At 36.2% G+C, this 17,501-nt stretch overlaps 1 protein-coding gene across 1 annotated transcript; it reads left to right on the top strand.

Moving 5' to 3' along the window:
- Positions 1–6,069: 6,069 nt before the first annotated feature.
- Positions 6,070–17,015, top strand: LOC128986705 (protein-tyrosine sulfotransferase-like). The gene is made up of 7 exons (XM_054407199.1): positions 6,070–6,255; positions 13,395–13,526; positions 13,891–14,003; positions 14,448–14,556; positions 14,921–15,115; positions 15,687–15,955; positions 16,210–17,015. The coding sequence occupies exons 1-7, from the start codon at positions 6,202–6,204 to the stop codon at positions 16,397–16,399; spliced, it is 1,062 nt and encodes a 353-aa protein (XP_054263174.1). The 5' UTR covers positions 6,070–6,201; the 3' UTR covers positions 16,400–17,015.
- Positions 17,016–17,501: the final 486 nt, after the last annotated feature.

Genomic DNA, 17,501 nt, shown 5'->3' with positions numbered 1-17,501 from the left:
TAATAAATTGGAAAAAAAACAATTCAGCATCGTGTTCGTTTTGAAGAATCTCTCTCATGTTCTGCATCAAATTATTTTCCTCAACGTAACTCCACAAAGCAGACTTTTTAATGCAGGTACTTATTTCGTCTGCAGGTGTTTCTCGAGGAATTACTGGAAGGGTTTGCCTGAAATCTACAGCCAATAAAACAACCAACCCTCCCATTAAGTCCTAACGGTTTATGGCAGCTTTAAGTGTCAAATCGAGAACTTCTAGTGCACGTTTGTGTGACATGGTGCACTCATCCCATACCAAAAGTTTGCAGCATCTAAGAGCTTTCCCCCACGATCAGAATTTTCCTTATATTACAGGTAACAGCATCACCAGAATTCAACTTGAGAGGTGGTTTGAAAGCTGCTGTACGACCGCCTTCTAGAAGCGTTGACGCAATTCCAGATGACGCAACAGCAAGAGCAATTTGGTCTTTTCTTCTTACGCCTGCCAACAGCAAATTTGTTAGAAAAGTCTTACCAGTACCACCTGGTGCATCCAAGAAAACTATGGTTCCTTTTTGCTGAGCAATTCTGTTTGCAACAAAACAGAACACATCAAGTTGTTCCGGTGAAAGTTCCGGTAAATTTCCTAAAACATGGTTCTGTAGGTCAGTAGTATTGTATGGCATCTCTTTGAGAACTTCTGTATTGACATTGACCTCTTGTTGAGGTGTGGGAAGGCCAAATGAACTCAAATCTCTACCACACATAGTTGAAACTAGAGATGCAATTGCCAGTAACGCATCATTGTAAACTACCTCATTATAAAGTGTACCTGGAACTTCTGTATTGACATTGACCTCTAGTTGAGGTGTGGGAAGGCCAAATGAACTCAAATCTCTACCACACATCGTCGAAACCAGACATATAATTGCCAGTAACACTTCATTGTAAACTACCTCATTATAGAGTGTACCTGGAACTTCTCAATGAAAACACACCAATATGTCTTCAGCCATGTCGTCTTTAAGGGTTTTTCAAAGTTGTAAGGGGTTTGACAGCCCACAGGTGCTCGCCAGGATCACGTTGATGTGGCTCACGTTGACTCACGTTGATACATTGTGGAGAGCGAGTCAGAACAGCATCACGTATTGTGGATTCACAGCAGTCATCACGATCGAGCAAAGAATGGACTTCACACACTTCTCTATATGGATTGTATGTATGGCTTTCAACAGTTCTTGAGTCATCAAAGCAAGTAGGACCACATACACTTTGAAGTACGGTAGCATACGTAAACAGTAGCACTCGAAGTTAACGGCCGTGGTACTCGTCCTAGCGCTTCTGAATACTTTAAATCAGGCTGATTCTCCACTGGAAAGCCAATACCGCAACGCTGGAACTCTTTTCGTGAAGCGTTCCAGGTGTAGTAGTGGGGTACTTCATTGCAAAAAAGGGTCCTAGCAAATTCATCATTAGTACACAGCTCAAAAAATGCAGTAAATTTAGTATCTCTTGGGTTTTGTAAAACGTAATGTAGGCTGTTGTCGTTGAAGTAAACCCTCTGGAAGTTCTCAAAGTGAACACTCGGATAAGTAACAGTGGGATTTCATGAACTAGAAACCCAAAGATACACCATTCTGCCTCATTACAACTCAAGTAACGTCCTGATTGGTAAAGAGTTACCTCATCTCTGGTGCAGCTTCCCTCAACAGCTTGGTCGCTTCCCTTGTTTACATATTTGCATATGTATTTTATGCTCTTCACTGAACTGCAGTACTCCATGTTAATATGGGCGTTGAAAATTTTTGTCAAAACTGGGTTGTATGGTACAATCCAACAGTTGTCAATATCCACAGATCCTCATCCTGATACATTTATTTGAGAATAATGTCCACCGTAATTTGTTGATCACTTTCTGTACAAAGGGTACCCATTATAGCTATATCTCAGTCATAATCTATCTGGGATATATCTTTGTACACTTTCCATCACTATTTGACCAAGATCATTAGAGCATACTGTTTCATTGTTGGTATTTCAATTCTAGCACACATGTCTACAATAAACCGACTAAACCGTTATCTGTAGTGAATGATTGGGTTGAAGTGGTTTTGACAAACCATTATGACACATAAAACTGTATTGCAGTCGCTTTTTAGTTGTAGGATGCTTGGTTGTGGGATTACTCTGTTGAATGTTGAAATGGTAGCTTTCCTGATCACTCTAAAACATGGAAGGTATTGCAAAACATCATAGAAGCAATGAGTTTCAGATACTCTAACCAAAAGTGTCATCTCTTTGGCACAGCACAATATCTCGTGGGTGAAACTTATTGCCAACAATGACCACTGCCACTTCATCAACAGTCGAAGCGTCGAATCATCACTCATGCTCCCCAGCTGGACAGCAGTCAGCACGCATAATGGCTTTAAAACCATCTGACGGCCACTGATCTAATGCGGTTTTAAAGGACGCAATTAAAATATTGTTGCCATAAAAAATGCGTTGAAGGCTTTGTACTATGTTTTAGGATGTTGTCACAGCACCTTATAGCCTCAGCTTGTCGACCACCAATGAAGAATATTTGTAGGAAGCCATGAGGCTGATCGGGTTGTGGGAGTAATAAGCCAATTCTATGTTATATTTGCCCCTGCACAGTGAACGTTGTGGGATAGTCATGTTATACAACTTGGCCAAAAGTACCAAATGAGGTCATTTGGAAGCATGAGTTATATTTCCAAATTTAGTATAAAAACACCTGGATTCTGCTGTTTCTCCAACGACAAGGGTCTTTAGTGGCTCAATTGGCTCAGCAGGTAAAGTAAGCCTTACTTTTCCATTTGAACAACACATCCCTATTAGCTCCCATTTTACTGTATCACAATATCTACATGTTTGGCTCATTCTGCCTATACAAAAAAAACTGTGATTGATATAATCAATGAACAGATCATATCGAAAAGCTATACCATTAAATGGGTTCCACATCATACTCATGAAGTCTTATCTCCGTCGTTGTCTTTCCTGTATAATAGCAGGGATTTCCTCTTGTACTTGTGCAGCTCTTTGTAAAGCCATTCTGTTACTGTTGGCCACCACCCCAGCCTGATGCTGTTCATCAGACATTTAAGCGGCTCTTTGTGATGCAATTCAACTATTGGTACTCTTCAGGTGTTTCAGCAGTTCTATGTGACGCAGTTCTACTTGTGTTGGCTGGTACTAGAATGTTACGTTCATCAGATGTCTCTGAGGTTCTATGTGAGGTGTGCCTGCAGCTAAAAGCCTAACGTGGCGTTCATTGGGGGTTTCAGATTCTCTATGGGAGGCATGTCTGATCGAATCAGCTAAAAGCCCGGCCTGGTGTTCCTCTGCAGTCTCTGAAGCTCGAGTATGGCTCGTTGCCCTAGCTCTAACTGATTTTTATGACAAATTACTTTACCTAGAAGCCAAGGAGTTGCACAGGCCGGTTATTAAAAAGTTCATTAAACGCCGAATAGTCACCAAGGGTATCGACGATTTGTGGGCTGCAGATTTACTAATAATGAAGCAGTACGCTAGGGAGAACAAGTGGTACAAGTACATTTTAAATGTCATAGATACATTTAGCAAATTCGTTTGGTCCGAACCTTTAAAGAAAAAAGACGGGGCAGAGTTGACAACAGCTTTCGAGAAGATTATAAAAAGAGCAAACAGTGATGGTCATAAGGCACCGAAGCTTTTACATACCGACAAAGGTACAGAGTTTAAAAATAAACCGTTCAACAACATGTTGAGGAGGTATAATATCAAACTATACCATACAGAGAGTGAAGAGAAGTCTGCAATAATTGAAAGATATCATAGGACATTGAATGAGAAACTTAAAGTGAAATTCCAAGTCCGACAATCCCACAAGTGGTACGATATACTACAAGAAGTCACAGATGAGTATAACCAACACGATTATCACCACACTATTAAAATGAGACCAGTAGAGGTCAACAAAGATAACGAGGCTGATCTATTAAAAATGTACATTGAGCGCGAACACAAAATTCGTAAAAACAGCAAGTTCGACCTTGGTGATAGAGTTCGTATCACAACGAAAAAAGACGTGTTTGCGAATAAATATAAACAAAACTGGACTTCGGAGATATTTACAATAGCACGAATTCTAAACACTAGACCGGTTACTTATAGGATCGCCGATCAAAATGGCGAAGAAATTATAGGCGGATTCTATGAAAAGGAACTGCAGAAGACCGCTCTCTGAGTGTCGGACTTTGAGGAGCCCGTTCTAGGACTTTTATCCCGTTCTAGGACTTTTATCCCCTATGAAAAGGAACTGCAGAAGACCGCTCTCTGAGTGTCGGATTTTGAGGAGCCCGTTCTAGGACTTTATCCCGTTCTAGGACTTTTATCCCGTTCTAGGACTGCTCTCACCCTCACCCTGCGCTCAAACAGACCTTTACATAACTACTAGTCGTTGAGTCGCTCAGTTCAGTGTTCAGTGTTCTGCTCACCACAGTAGTTGTGTGTTGTGTGTCATGTCAGTTGCCCGCACAACACTGAGGTGTGTGAGTCAAAGCTCAGAGCCGAGAGTCGTTGAGTCCCTCAGTTCAGTGTTCAGTGTTCTGCTCACCACAGTAGTTGTGTGTTGTGTGTCATGTCAGTTGCCCGCACAACACTGAGGTGTGTGAGTCAAAGCTCAGAGCCGAGAGTCGTTGAGTCGCTCAGTTCAGTGTTCAGTGTTCTGCTCACCACAGTAGTTGTGTGTTGTGTGTCATGTCAGTTGCCCGCACAACACTGAGGTGTGTGAGTCAAAGCTCAGAGCCGAGAGTCGTTGAGTCGCTCAGTTCAGTGTTCAGTGTTCTGCTCACCACAGTAGTTGTGTGTTGTGTGTCATGTCAGTTGCCCGCACAACACTGAGGTGTGTGAGTCAAAGCTCAGAGCCGAGAGTCGTTGAGTCGCTCAGTTCAGTGTTCAGTGTTCTGCTCACCACAGTAGTTGTGTGTTGTGTGTCATGTCAGTTGCCCGCACAACACTGAGGTGTGTGAGTCAAAGCTCAGAGCCGAGAGTCGTTGAGTCGCTCAGTTCAGTGTTCAGTGTTCTGCTCACCACAGTAGTTGTGTGTTGTGTGTCATGTCAGTTGCCCGCACAACACTGAGGTGTGTGAGTCAAAGCTCAGAGCCGAGAGTCGTTGAGTCGCTCAGTTCAGTGTTCAGTGTTCTGCTCACCACAGTAGTTGTGTGTTGTGTGTCATGTCAGTTGCCCGCACAACACTGAGGTGTGTGAGTCAAAGCTCAGAGCCGAGAGTCGTTGAGTCGCTCAGTTCAGTGTTCAGTGTTCTGCTCACCACAGTAGTTGTGTGTTGTGTGTCATGTCAGTTGCCCGCACAACACTGAGGTGTGTGAGTCAAAGCTCAGAGCCGAGAGTCGTTGAGTCGCTCAGTTCAGTGTTCAGTGTTCTGCTCACCACAGTAGTTGTGTGTTGTGTGTCATGTCAGTTGCCCGCACAACACTGAGGTGTGTGAGTCAAAGCTCAGAGCCGAGAGTCGTTGAGTCGCTCAGTTCAGTGTTCAGTGTTCTGCTCACCACAGTAGTTGTGTGTTGTGTGTCGTGACAGTTCTCCGTGCGACACTGAGGTGTGTGAGTCACAGTTCAGAGCCGAGAGTCGTTGAGTCGCTCAGTTCAGTGTTCAGTGTTCTGTTCACCACAGTAGTTGTGTGTTGTGTGTCATGTCAGTTGCCCGCACAACACTGAGGTGTGTGAGTCACAGTTCAGAGCCGAGAGTCGTTGAGTCGCTCTGTTCAGTGATCAGTGTTCTGTTCACAGTAGTTGTGTGTCGTGTGAGTTGTCCGTGCGACACTGAGGTGTGTGAGTCACAGCTCACGGCTGAGAGTCGTTGAGTCGCTCTGTTCAGTGATCAGTGTTCTGTTCACAGTAGTTGTGTGTCGTGTGAGTTGTCCGTGCGACTGTGTGTCGTGTGAGTTGTCCGTGCGACACTGAGGTGTGTGAGTCACAGCTCACGGCTGAGAGTCGTTGAGTCGCTCAGTTCGGTGTTCTGTACACGTTCACAGTAGTTGTATGTTGTGTTTGTGTCAGTTGCCCGCGCGTCACTGAGGAGTACGGAGGTGTGTGAGCAGCCAGTCTGTTATTCGTAACATCACGGATACAGAGTCGCATATACATGTTGGAGAATAATTAGTTATTGTTAGTGTCTACAATAATGTGAACATGTGAAGAAATGGGAGGAAGTGAGGTTGTGCCCTGCCACCAATGTGGGGGATACAAAGTCAAGGTGAAAATATTAATTATTATATAAAAATATCATCGAGAAGTAACTAATATAAATGTTACTAAAGTTTTAATCACAGACCAAAAGTATAATGTTAAACAAATATTTGCAGGGGGATTTTTCTAGGATATATTATGTTAACGTATGAAATATTTAATTAATTTAAAACTTATCTATTTAAGTGATAACCATCATTCAATACAATTATTTTCTTTCGAATAATGCTTACTTGCATGTAAATATATTTTATACAATTCTAATTGTAAATATGTTTGCCAATATTTATTCAAACTAGTGTACCTGTTGCTCGAATTCGAGCAATTGCTAAGTATTACAGGCGTTATTTTAAAACGAATAACACTCATAATTTCTGATGACTAAGATTCAACTCAAATAGTATGGAAATACTCAAGATGTACATAACAGATCGATATAATCAACATTTCTTGTAAATATCTTATCATATTTCAAAATCTGGTCTGGTTTTTTAGTGTTTTCTACAAATAGCCTAACTCATAGCCGCATTAGGTTGTCCATAATAACGATTATAAATATTTAAAAAAATTTTATATTTCCTCTCGTTGGTGGGTTTCTATGACTTTCCTATGTTTCCATAGTTTGCAAATCGGCTCTTTCAATGATTACTAAGAAATACAGCACAGTCAGTGTTAATTCAGTTTTCTTCTTAGTATATCAATTTATCCAGGCTCTTTTGCTTTTTTATATTGTAATAATTACGCCAACCTAAATTCAAATACAGTATTAAATATTTCATTTCAACCAAGTAAGTAAATGTTTGTAGCAAACTGTTAAATTAGCAGACTTATTGACTGTTTACAATATTGACATATGCTCTTCTTCTCACTTTTAATTTCTGGCATCAGCTGGAGTTTCATAACAATATTTGTTAATCCCATGTTAATCTGATGGAGAAATACGAAACTTTAAAGGGCTCCAGGGCCTCACTCTCTAATTATTTCCCTAAAAAGAAAGTTTCCTGCACAACTTCACGTTACGCTCTTTCCAATGACACCAAAAACATGTCAATTGGTTCAGTAGTTTCGGAGGAGTAATTGTCACAAAAAACCTGCTTGCGTATTAAATAAGTACTAGTGTCCCTGTTGCTCGAAATCGAGCAAGTGCAAAGAAGTACAGGAGTTATTTATAAACAAATAACTTGTTTAAAAACTAATAACAGTCATAATTTCCGATGATTTTAAAAGAGTCAACTATAAGATTATTAACTAATGGAAATGCTCACAATTTACATAACAGTCCTATTCCAATTTAAAGGGTTAATTTTTAACAATCAAACTGCCCATGGACGGGAAAAGGTAAGCTTACAATTTAAGTCAACGTAAAAAGGCTGCCAGCTTATATGAAGTACCGTACCGTACCTAAATTATTTAGCCAATTTGTAGACAATAAGGTGTAGGCTACTTTATACAGGGTGTCACAAAAAAGTGTGATGGGCTATACAGGACCTAATTCTACATGCAAAAATAAGTCAAAAATGAAGAATAAAATTTTTTTGGATTTCGGCTTAGTTTAGCCGTAATCCACCATTTTGTTTTTTGGGGAAAATATTTATTATTTCAAAATCCCTTTAATATATTTTTACGAAACTTGGCAAAATTGTTTACACTATAGTAAGTAACATTTATAAAAAAAATTATTATTTTAACTTTCCAAATTTCAAAATGGCGGCCGTTTGACATTTTTTAATGCCAAATTTCATGAAAACCGGTACCTAAATCAACATTTTGTAAAGGACAAAAGTTTTAGTATTTATTATGACAAATCCAACAAAACAAAAATGAATAAAATCTGTTCATAAATAAAGAAGCTGTGTTTATTTTAGTAATTTAAACTGAAATTACATAATACATTACATAAATTATTACATTACATTTAATACATTTTAATATTAATAATTTCAGTCTAAATTACTAAAATAAACACAGCTTCTTTATTTATGAACCGATTTCATTCATTTTTGTTTTGTTGGATTTGTCATAATAAATAATAAAACTTTTGTCCTTTACAAAATGTTGATTTAGGTACCGGTTTTCATGAAATTTGGCATTAAAAAATTCAAACGGCCGCGATTTTGAAATTTGGAAAGTTAAAATAATAATTTTTTTTATAAATGTTACTTACTATAGTGTAAACAATTTTGCCAAGTTTCGTAAAAATATCTCAAAGGGATTTTGAAATAATAAATATTTTCCCCAAAAAACAAAATGGCGGATTACGGCTAAACTAAGCCGAAATCCAAAAAATTTTATTCTTCATTTTTGACTTATTTTTGCATGTAGAATTAGGTCCTGTATAGCCCATCACACTTTTTTGTGACACCCTGTATAGTAGACTCTACAGGACAGAGTTAGGCAAAAACCGGCAGAACTCTGAAATGGTGTTATTTATCATAGGCTTACTCGTATGCCAAATCCTTTAAAATAAAAATTCAATAACTAATGACTTATATCATTAAACACAAACCAACATCTACAACTATACACATTTTTAATACAACATAGATCATTTACACATTGACTGTTTACAATTAACATATGTTCTTCTCACTATAATGTTCTCCTTTCCCATGTTAATCTTATGGAGAAATACGAAACTTTAAGGGGCCCCAGGGCCTCACTCTCTAATTATTTCCCTAAAAAGAAAGTTTCCTGCACAACTTCACGTTACGCTCTTTCCAATGACACCAAAAACATGTCAATCGGTTCAGTAGTTTCGGAGGAGTAATTGTCACAAAAATCCTGCTTGCGTATTAAATAAGTATATAGATAGATTAGCGTACTATACCTCCAGCATAATGAAGTTCTTGAAAATTTTTCGTAAGATGATTTATTAGAGAAGTAGTAAAAACAATAGTTTACTGTTTTTACCGACATACATTTTTTACTTTGCAAAATCCGTGCAATTTTACATTTGAGTTTTTGTATATATTAGTGAAAGTCGCTATTATAATCAAACAGATGAAGCTAAGGTTATTTTACTACATTCGATTCAAACATCATTCAACACTACTGATAACTGCAAAAAAGTCACATTATGCCTCATTATTATCTTTAAAAGTAAATATTCTTGCTAAATTTTATTCATGTTCCCAATTGAGTGGCTAAATGGGAAATTCTAGGTCCATATAAATGGGTAACCTACGCTTTAAATACGCGTTTGTATATTTAAAGCTTTGGTATAACTATACAATGGGTTTTATAGCACTCCAATCATAATAACAAAATGTAGACAAAATTTAACTCCACAAAATTAATGGGACGCAAAAAAATAATGGGATAAATGGTACGCAATTTTATCTTTTCTTTTATTATGAAAAGAGTTGGAATCCTAAATTCTGTCCTCTGTATTTACGTGATTGTATTTACCTTGGATATTGCCGTTGTATACTTGCAATAATAAATAGATTGTTATTATTAATATAGTTAATAATAATATCTTAATAAATATAATGAAAAACTATTTACGAATGACTAGTGATAATACATCTATCATCTATCTTTATACTGTAAGTACGAGTGTTTGTAAAGATTAAAGAAGTAAAATGTAATTAAGTAAGAAAATTAAAATCTTTATTTTCCATTAAGCTGTTTTTAATTAAGCATATTATATAAAACATTAAGGATGAGAATACACATGCAATAATAATTGCGTGGTTATACACACAATAATTAATTTATAGCAGTAATCACGTAACTTTCTATATGGGCTAACTTAAAAACGGTCAAATTATGATTTGTAAAAAGGACGTTGCGTGTATGGCAAATGAAATCTTTTCACTCATTGCATGTACTATATTTATAATTTGCCAAATGTGGTAGGGTATGTAAAGTTGATTTTTTTGGAGTGGAATTTCACAATTAGCAATCGTTATTCTTTCTATATAAGATTATGGGGATAAAAACATAAACCCCATTAACATCCCACTAGTTTTTTTAATTTCATTTACACGTACTTTGATAAGGTAAAATTAGTACAGTATAGCATTAAATTAATGTTAGGGTCATTTCTTTTGGATGTGGTCGTAAGTATTGACACCAATTTCAAAATATTAATGATGGCTGATTGAACAAGTCCTTTCAAGAATAATCATTTGAATATCTGTATATTAATTACGTAAGCCGATTCTTTGCGTCAAAATTTATTGTGGGTGACTGGGAAGTCGTAGAATGACGCGAGAGGGCTCAAATTATAGTTCTTGATGTCGTGACGGCGGGAAAAATAGTGAAATTTCCCAAATTAGATAACGTAAAATCATAGATAAAACAAGCATAAGAAACCATTTACTGCTAATTTTTGTTTACTTCAATACAGCTGATCTTGATATATTATTTTAAGCCAGTAAGCAATATTACATGTGAATTACTCATTGTCAGCCAATTCTCAATTCAGCTAATACTAGTGTACCTGTTGCTCGAATTCGAGCAATTGCATTACAGGTGACTCAAAGATTATGGAAATACTCACAATGTATACAACAGTTAGATATAATCAAAATCTTTTATAAATATCTTATCTTTTTTCAAAAAGCTGATCTTGTTTTTTTTAGTGTTTTCTACAAATTTTCCCCTCTCATAGTCGTATTAGGTTGTCTATGTTAACGATTATAAATGAAAAAAAAAACATTATTTCTATTTCTTCTACTTGGTTGTGTTCTATGACTTTTTCTATGCTTCTATTGTTTGCAAATCGGTTATTTAAATGATTGCTCAATAGATGTAGAACAGTGTTGATTCAGTTTTATTTTTAGCCTATATCAAATTGTCCAGGATTTCTCTCTCTTTTCCATTCTATACACCAACCTAAGTTTCGTCTACAGATGCAATATGCCAACGAATATCACCTACGTACAATCTCCAAGAAGTGGTAAAAAAAGGCAGAAACCAACCCATACAATAGATATCAGTTAACTCCAAAAGAAAAGAGTTACTGTGATAATAGGATTTTCCACTGATTTGGTAATAGAACATTATATTGCAAAACATGACACAATGCAGAATAAAATCGATTTTAAAATCAGAAAAACCCATTGCAAATACTGTACTTCATTTTGAAAAATTCAATAAATCACAATTTAAATATTAACAGCTGTTTCATTAAAAAGTAGTGTAGAATTTTGAATATGGTCGTAATGTAAACAAATCTGAAGAGGCAACTTTAAAGGCTTCTGGGGCAGAGCCCCAAGGGAATTTACCTCGTTCCTCTTTTGATGGCTCATCTACAGACCAAGACCTTTCTTTAGATACCCCTACAAAGTTTCTACGCCCAGCCGTTCTCTCAAATTAGCTATGACAAAAACCCCGTTTTCCTCCATAAGAATAACATGGGATAGGGATTTAAAGGCCACTGGGGCAGAGCCCCAAGGGAATTCACCATGTTTCTCTTTTGATGGCTCATCTACAACCCAAGACCTTTCTTTAGACACCTCTACCGAGTTTCTACGCCCAGCCGTTCTCTCAAAATAGCTGTGACAAAGAAAAACAGTTTCAAATTAATATATAGATACTGTATACTATATAAAACCAGGGATAACGTTACCTATAATAATTCAGACTTTTAGTAACGTCTTAGGAAGTTGAAATCGATTGTTTTACTGTGTAATTTGCAAACTTGTGTGTTTTAACGTAAATTTGTTAAGCGTATGATAAGTATTAGAATCATAGGATATGGGCCTATATTCTATTATCAGTTATAGTCAGTTATAGTAACCTATTACAGCTTAAATCAAAGGAATAGCACTCAGAATGGCTAAAAAAATAATGAAGTTTTTTCTTCTAATTTGAAGGTTATTGTTGTATTGAAGGAATTTAAATAACTACATTGACTAAATAATAAACGATTCAAGATTAAATGGAAAACTTCTGCTTTGTTTTGATTTTAAAACATAGATTGAAAATTTATTCTTCATGTTTTTGTAAATTTACAATCATTTATATTTGAAATGTATTGTAGTGTTTAATCAATATTTTGTATGAAGTGGAATAACCTCAACGGACACTCTTAGAAAACAGCTTTGGGATTAAAATTGAAATAGGTTCGTACAGGTATTTGTTCATTAAGCAATTACTATGAAGGTTTTTAATAATTAGTTTGAATATCAAAAACTGTCCCTACTGATCAATTTTCAAAAGAAAAAAAACCAAAAACATTTATCCAGCTGCAAATGCATATATTACGATTATATTACCCTACTTACAGTTTAAAACTTTTAACTTATTCCTGTTAACCACCTCCTAATAAATTGTCGATCAAGCCCAGAGTTAGATATTTTTTTATATTTTTAAGTAAAAAAATTAAGTTAGCGTTTTCATTCCGTTTAACCCATTTCAAATTTATCTAAGTTGTCTCAATGTTTATGTAAAGAGCTAAGATTAATAATATTTAAATTAAATATATATTACAATTTATTATAAATAGTTTATTTTAAGTATATGATATCCTTTGAAATAGTAATATGCGTACGGGGAATCGTTCGTTAAGATTTGCATGGATAAACTTTCGTATTTTGAAATCAATAACCGGTACACTAATAATTTATTTGAAATTGTTGAACGTGACTGTTTATAAAGTAAACTCTCAACGAATAAAAAGGACGGTTTTACCAAGTTTTACCTAATTACACACCATATAAAATGATTTCACTTAAGCAGGACAAAAACCACTTATATGAGGTTTAATATTAAATAAAGATCAAGATATTAGATAAAGATTTGAGATTTACTCTTAATATTCTTTTATTTTTCGAACGCTAAGACTAATTAAATAAATAGCTGTTGTCACGTAGATACAATATCCTTCAAAAATGTTTAGTTTCCATGCATTTTTTGACACTCCGCTATTGCTGCTATCCCAAAAAAAAAACAGAGTGCATTATTAAACATTTACATGTAACAATGGAATTGCATGTTCCAATTAATGTATTCCCAGAAATGACAATTTCCTTAAAATCGTACTTTAACAGTTTCTGTAAAATATTTCAAATCTTACAGCTTCATTTTACCATAAAATACAGTTTGTTTACATTCTTAACAATTTTTAAGATTTTCTAGCAAGGCATTATCGTGTTTACATTTAAGATGATTTTTTTAAAGTTCTTATTTATCTAGGTGAGAAGCCGCACCTGGTTGACCTTGAGACGTCGGGGTAAGGTCACTCTACTGATAACACTTCTGACCGTGACCTTGGTGATAGCGTTCAAGTTTCGCCGCTGCTACTCCACACACCGGTCGCCCTATCAGGTAGATAATACGTTCAGATTCCGCAAACCGTTCGGCATTGAAAACAGTAATTAGAAAATACAACGTCATGTCAGTAACCACTTCATTTTACATATTTAAATTGATAGGCCTACTTACGACACATATTCCTCATTAAGAAAATATACAAGAATTATAGATAAATAACATCGATATATTTTTTGTTTTTGTCATTTGTAACTACACAAAACATGAGTATTAAGATATAGCGATTTTATATCCTAATGGACAATAGAATAATTTAGTTTTAAGCACATTCATCCATCTCCTGCCCTTGGTACGTGATCCATAATACTTCTCCAGGGACAAATAAACACTAATAGTCTCATTGATTGATATTTTCCAGAGATCGCCTAGGCTACAGTATGACAGAATGCTACCATTGATATTTCTCGGGGGCGTGCCTGGGTCTGGATCATCGCTTCTCAAACTTTATCTTGACGACCATCCTGACATAAGGTAACTTGACTTACTATCTATAGTCCACGTGTAGACAGTCCTGACTTGCTAACTATAGCTATACGAAGACTACCGTCTTGACTTACTAACAAACTATAGTATTACTAACTATATTTGTTGTCTTTGTTTTTACTCGTTGGTCACAGTTTTCACCCCTGATAAAGTTTTGTTAGCATGCTCAACACAAATTATTCAAGACTATCAGGTTTCGCGGTTCGATTTCATCATTTTACACTGTACAGGAAGTGTTGACAGGTCACAATAATCAGCTAATCTTTTCCAGTGATGATACAATCCTATCTTTTATTCATTCCCTACTCATCTTTGTCTTTACTTAGTTGTACAACGATTCATTGTTTTATTTGTAGGATTATTTCAATGTGAACCGTTCACTATCCGACACATAAACAGTACCATATACTTAATGAACACTTTCTTTATCAGATGCCGCAGTGAGACAAGGATCATCCCACGGGTCTTGAGGATGTACAAGCACTGGACCGCCGACCACAAGGAACACTCGAGGCTCGAGGAAGCAGGCGTTACTGCAGAGGTGAATAAATGAGTAATCAATATTCTAGTTAAAGTGTAGCTAGAACACCAAACGTTTAACTGATTAACCTTAATATTGCAGAAAATATAGAATAAATATATGCATTTTATGGGCAAAATCAATTGTCAAAACTGTTGTATCGGTTAGCTTATTTATGTTCCTTGCAAATTTTTTTCAGATCTTGTGTGAGTGTGATATTTCTTAGCACACTCGCTAATGGCAGTCATGTGAGATACAGAAGTGTGAGTCAACTATTAAGTGGGGAGTTACGGGAAATTACACCAAAATAAAGTATTTTTAATGAAAATTTACAAACTCATCCTCGTGTGTACTATGATATTTTCCTATACTACTTACTGTGCAGGTGCTACAATCAGCAGTTTCCTCATTGCTGCTAGATGTGCTAGTCCTCAGCGGAGAGCTCTCCCCGCATCTCTGCAGTCAGGATCCTCTCACACTTCATCATGCCCTCCACCTCTCACAGATCTTCCCTCGGGCCAGGTTCCTGTGGGTCGTCAGGGACGGCAGAGCTCTCGTCCATTCTCTAATTTCCCGGCAGGCAAGGTGTTTACAACTTTAAATGTCGACGTTTTCTCATTTAGTAGTTTTCTCTCGCGTATTTACGAAAGTAAATTCGCCAAATTTGGCTGAAAATATAATTATTTTAACATTGGCTAATAGAGTGCTAGACAAAGGATTTTGAAATACATTTGAGCGATTTGATTTGAGCAATTTGGCCATTGCTCTGTGTGAAATGTAATACAGTTGAGATAAGGGGTTTTTAACAGGTAGGCGATTTCTTTTAACCTTGTATTTACACTTCCGCATAGGCATGTGCTTGGAACATATCAAGCAAAGTAAGAGATGATCCAGTATAGTACTGAACTTTACTAATAAACTGTAGTGGTAGGTACCAGGATCCGAACCCAAGGCATCGCTGCCATGGATCCGAAGTCAGTCGCCCCACCAACTCACCTAATTACCTGATATATGTTTAGAAAGTACTGCAAAAAGGTTCTCGAATTTCCAAAAAAGATTATGCCAGTCACTGTCAGTATTATACAACTCATTCCATGATTCTACAAAAGTGTGATTACAGGCGATTGTTAATAAGTTTATAATTTTTCCAGTTACAAGCCAGGGGATGGAGTTTCAAAAGCATGGATCCAGATATGGAGGGTAACCTGAGAGACCTGACCTCTACTATGATGGAACAGTGGAACAACGCGACGATGTCTATGCTGGACCAGTGTCGCCAGGTCGGTCCAGAACGCTGTAGAGCGGTCAGCTACGAGCAGCTCTTGCTGAGACCACGGTCTGTGTTGCGAGAGATACTGGCGTATCTAGATGTCACTTGGGACGATAATGTCTTAAAGTCTAACACCGATAGGAAATCCAGGTAATTTATTATTGTTCAACAAAGTTTTCCTAGAATTCTTCTGTGGAAGTAATGAAAAGAAGAATCTGAAGGAATTAGCTCGGGGAACAAAATTGAAGTACAACTTATTTATTTACTCTCTTGGATATGGAGAGATATGGTTTTAAGATTTGAACTACATTAGGATACCTGTTTCAATATACTACATGTTTTTCCTAGTAACAAGTATATGGTTAAAGACATATTCTTCAATGCCGCCGCCATAAATGTTGCAGGTCCCAGGCGGATCAGAGTTTCCTCACCAGTTGGCAGGACGAGTTACCCGCTGATCTCCTCCAGGACCTTCCTCGCTTGGCCCCTGCGCTGGACCAACTAGGGTTCAACCCCACAGACTATCTGACACTAACCTCCCCGAACCTGGCAAACCTTTTTATAGCTGTAAATAGAACACGAGATCAACTTTGATTCCCTTCTGGATGTTTACGGAAATACATTTTAACAGTGAGTTTCACAGTTTCACCCAATCCAATAAACTTTGGAGTTAGTTGAAAAAAATATCTGACGTAGCTAACTAATTTTAACATTCGTACAATTTTATTAAATGTTGAACTACACTTCTGTTTTTCTAGTCATAACCATTATGTACCATTGTTCTCAATCAGAAACCTTTCGATCTATAACTTGTGTTTTAACTCTAAAAATTAAGAAATCAAATTTACAGTAGTTTTCATCTTTTTTTTGTTTTACAACGCTGAGTATTTTGTTTATTCGTGCCAAATAAACTCTATGAAGCTTTTTATTTCTTAGTTAACTCTATAAACTAACTTCATTTTAGGGTATCGTTTGGTTAATTTATAAACTCTTCTGAACCAAAGATGACGGTAACAGTAAGCAAACGTAGCTGCTTACCAACATTTCTTAAATTCGTCGTTTGAAAATAATTTACTTCGAAATACGTAATTCAAAGACTGTAAGTAGAAATTTCTTAACGATATGTCTTTGTAAAACCTGTACCCTTATTGTTACTTGAATGTAATTTTTGTAGTTATTATTTGAATAAAGACATTATAACCATTTTAAATGTTTTATAATTTATTCAGCCTTAATAATTTAGGCTACATAATATGTTGCCAAACTTGAGCAACATTTAACTTAATACCCCCGCCACAGCAATCCTGCAGACTAAGCGAATTTCCATTTGCCTGATTGGATTTAAACTAAAATGTCTCCTTATAGTTTAAGAGTACTTAGGTTTGCTGCAACAGGGAGGGTAAAAAAGTTGTATAAATGTAAAATGTTAAAAGGTACTGTGGTTTGGTAAGAAATTAATGTATTTTCCAAATTTGGTCAAAATATGTTCATAAACAAGCAAACTGACTTATTCTCCATAAGAATAACATGAGAATTTTAAAATTACAATTTTTTTAAATTTTCTCCGTAACAATTAGGCGCATAATAACGCTTCAATATACTAAATTATTTGTTTTTTTAAGCTCTACAAAATGGTTTAAAAAGAAATTGTGAAATTTTGTGTTTTTAGGGTCAAAAATGGGAAAAGCCTATTTTT

The sequence above is a fragment of the Macrosteles quadrilineatus genome, unplaced genomic scaffold (genome assembly GCF_028750875.1).
Source record: "Macrosteles quadrilineatus isolate MER2022 unplaced genomic scaffold, UCM_ALF_1.0 Scaffold_2__2_contigs__length_208266976, whole genome shotgun sequence".
NCBI lineage: Eukaryota > Metazoa > Arthropoda > Insecta > Hemiptera > Cicadellidae > Macrosteles > Macrosteles quadrilineatus.
This window is presented reverse-complemented; position numbering and strand designations above follow the sequence as displayed.